The 1,008-nt window shown below is 67.6% G+C and overlaps 1 protein-coding gene across 1 annotated transcript; it reads left to right on the top strand.

Annotated features, from left to right (window-relative positions):
• Window position 1: 1 nt before the first annotated feature.
• LOC103251443 (ski oncogene) lies at window positions 2–748 on the top strand (the record flags this gene model as incomplete). Its single annotated transcript, XM_021708558.1, has 1 exon — window positions 2–748. A coding segment is annotated over one exon (747 nt), but the record flags the coding sequence as incomplete, so codon positions are not given.
• Between the last annotated feature and the right edge of the window lie 260 nt (window positions 749–1,008).

Raw genomic sequence — 1,008 nt, 5'->3', positions numbered from 1 at the left:
GCCCGTGCTGCCCGGGCCCTTCTTCATGCCGTCCGACCGCTCCACCGAGCGCTGCGAGACCGTGCTGGAGGGCGAGACCATCTCGTGCTTCGTGGTGGGCGGCGAGAAGCGCCTGTGCCTGCCGCAGATTCTCAACTCGGTGCTGCGCGACTTCTCGCTGCAGCAGATCAACTCGGTGTGCGACGAGCTGCACATCTACTGCTCGCGCTGCACGGCCGACCAGCTGGAGATCCTCAAAGTCATGGGCGTCCTGCCCTTCTCGGCGCCCTCGTGCGGGCTCATCACCAAGACGGACGCCGAGCGCCTGTGCAACGCGCTGCTGTACGGCGGCGCCTACCCGCCGCCCTGCAAGAAGGAGCTGGCCGCCAGCCTGGCGCTGGGCCTGGAGCTTAGCGAGCGCAGCGTCCGCGTGTACCACGAGTGCTTCGGCAAGTGCAAGGGGCTGCTGGTGCCCGAGCTCTACAGCAGCCCGAGCGCCGCCTGCATCCAGTGCCTGGACTGCCGCCTCATGTACCCACCGCACAAGTTCGTGGTGCACTCGCACAAGGCCCTGGAGAACCGGACCTGCCACTGGGGCTTCGACTCGGCCAACTGGCGAGCCTACATCCTTCTGAGCCAGGACTACACGGGCAAGGAGGAGCAGGCGCGCCTGGGTCGCTGCCTGGACGATGTGAAGGAGAAGTTCGACTACGGCAACAAGTACAAGCGGCGGGTGCCCCGGGTGAGTGGCCCAGGCCCGGGAGCTGGGGTGGGGCGTGCCGGGGCTGGGGGTGGTACTCTTGGGCTCCAGGCCCTGGCCTCTGAGACTGGGCCCCGTGCTTCCGCCTTCCTGCGTCCTGGGTTTTGGATCTGCGCTTGGAAATCCAGGGCTCGGAGTTCCTGGAGATGGGCTGTGAGGGGTGGGAGGAGGGACCAGGCCTGGTGCCTGGGAAAGGCCCCCTGGACTCGCGGCCGTTGCCCGGAGAGGCTGGAAAGACACACAGGCCTCACGCGCTCGCCCTTAGGAGC

The sequence above is a fragment of the Carlito syrichta genome, unplaced genomic scaffold (genome assembly GCF_000164805.1).
Source record: "Carlito syrichta isolate Samal-C Ts95f unplaced genomic scaffold, Tarsius_syrichta-2.0.1 Scaffold142918, whole genome shotgun sequence".
Classification (NCBI taxonomy): Eukaryota; Metazoa; Chordata; class Mammalia; order Primates; family Tarsiidae; genus Carlito; species Carlito syrichta.
This window is presented reverse-complemented; position numbering and strand designations above follow the sequence as displayed.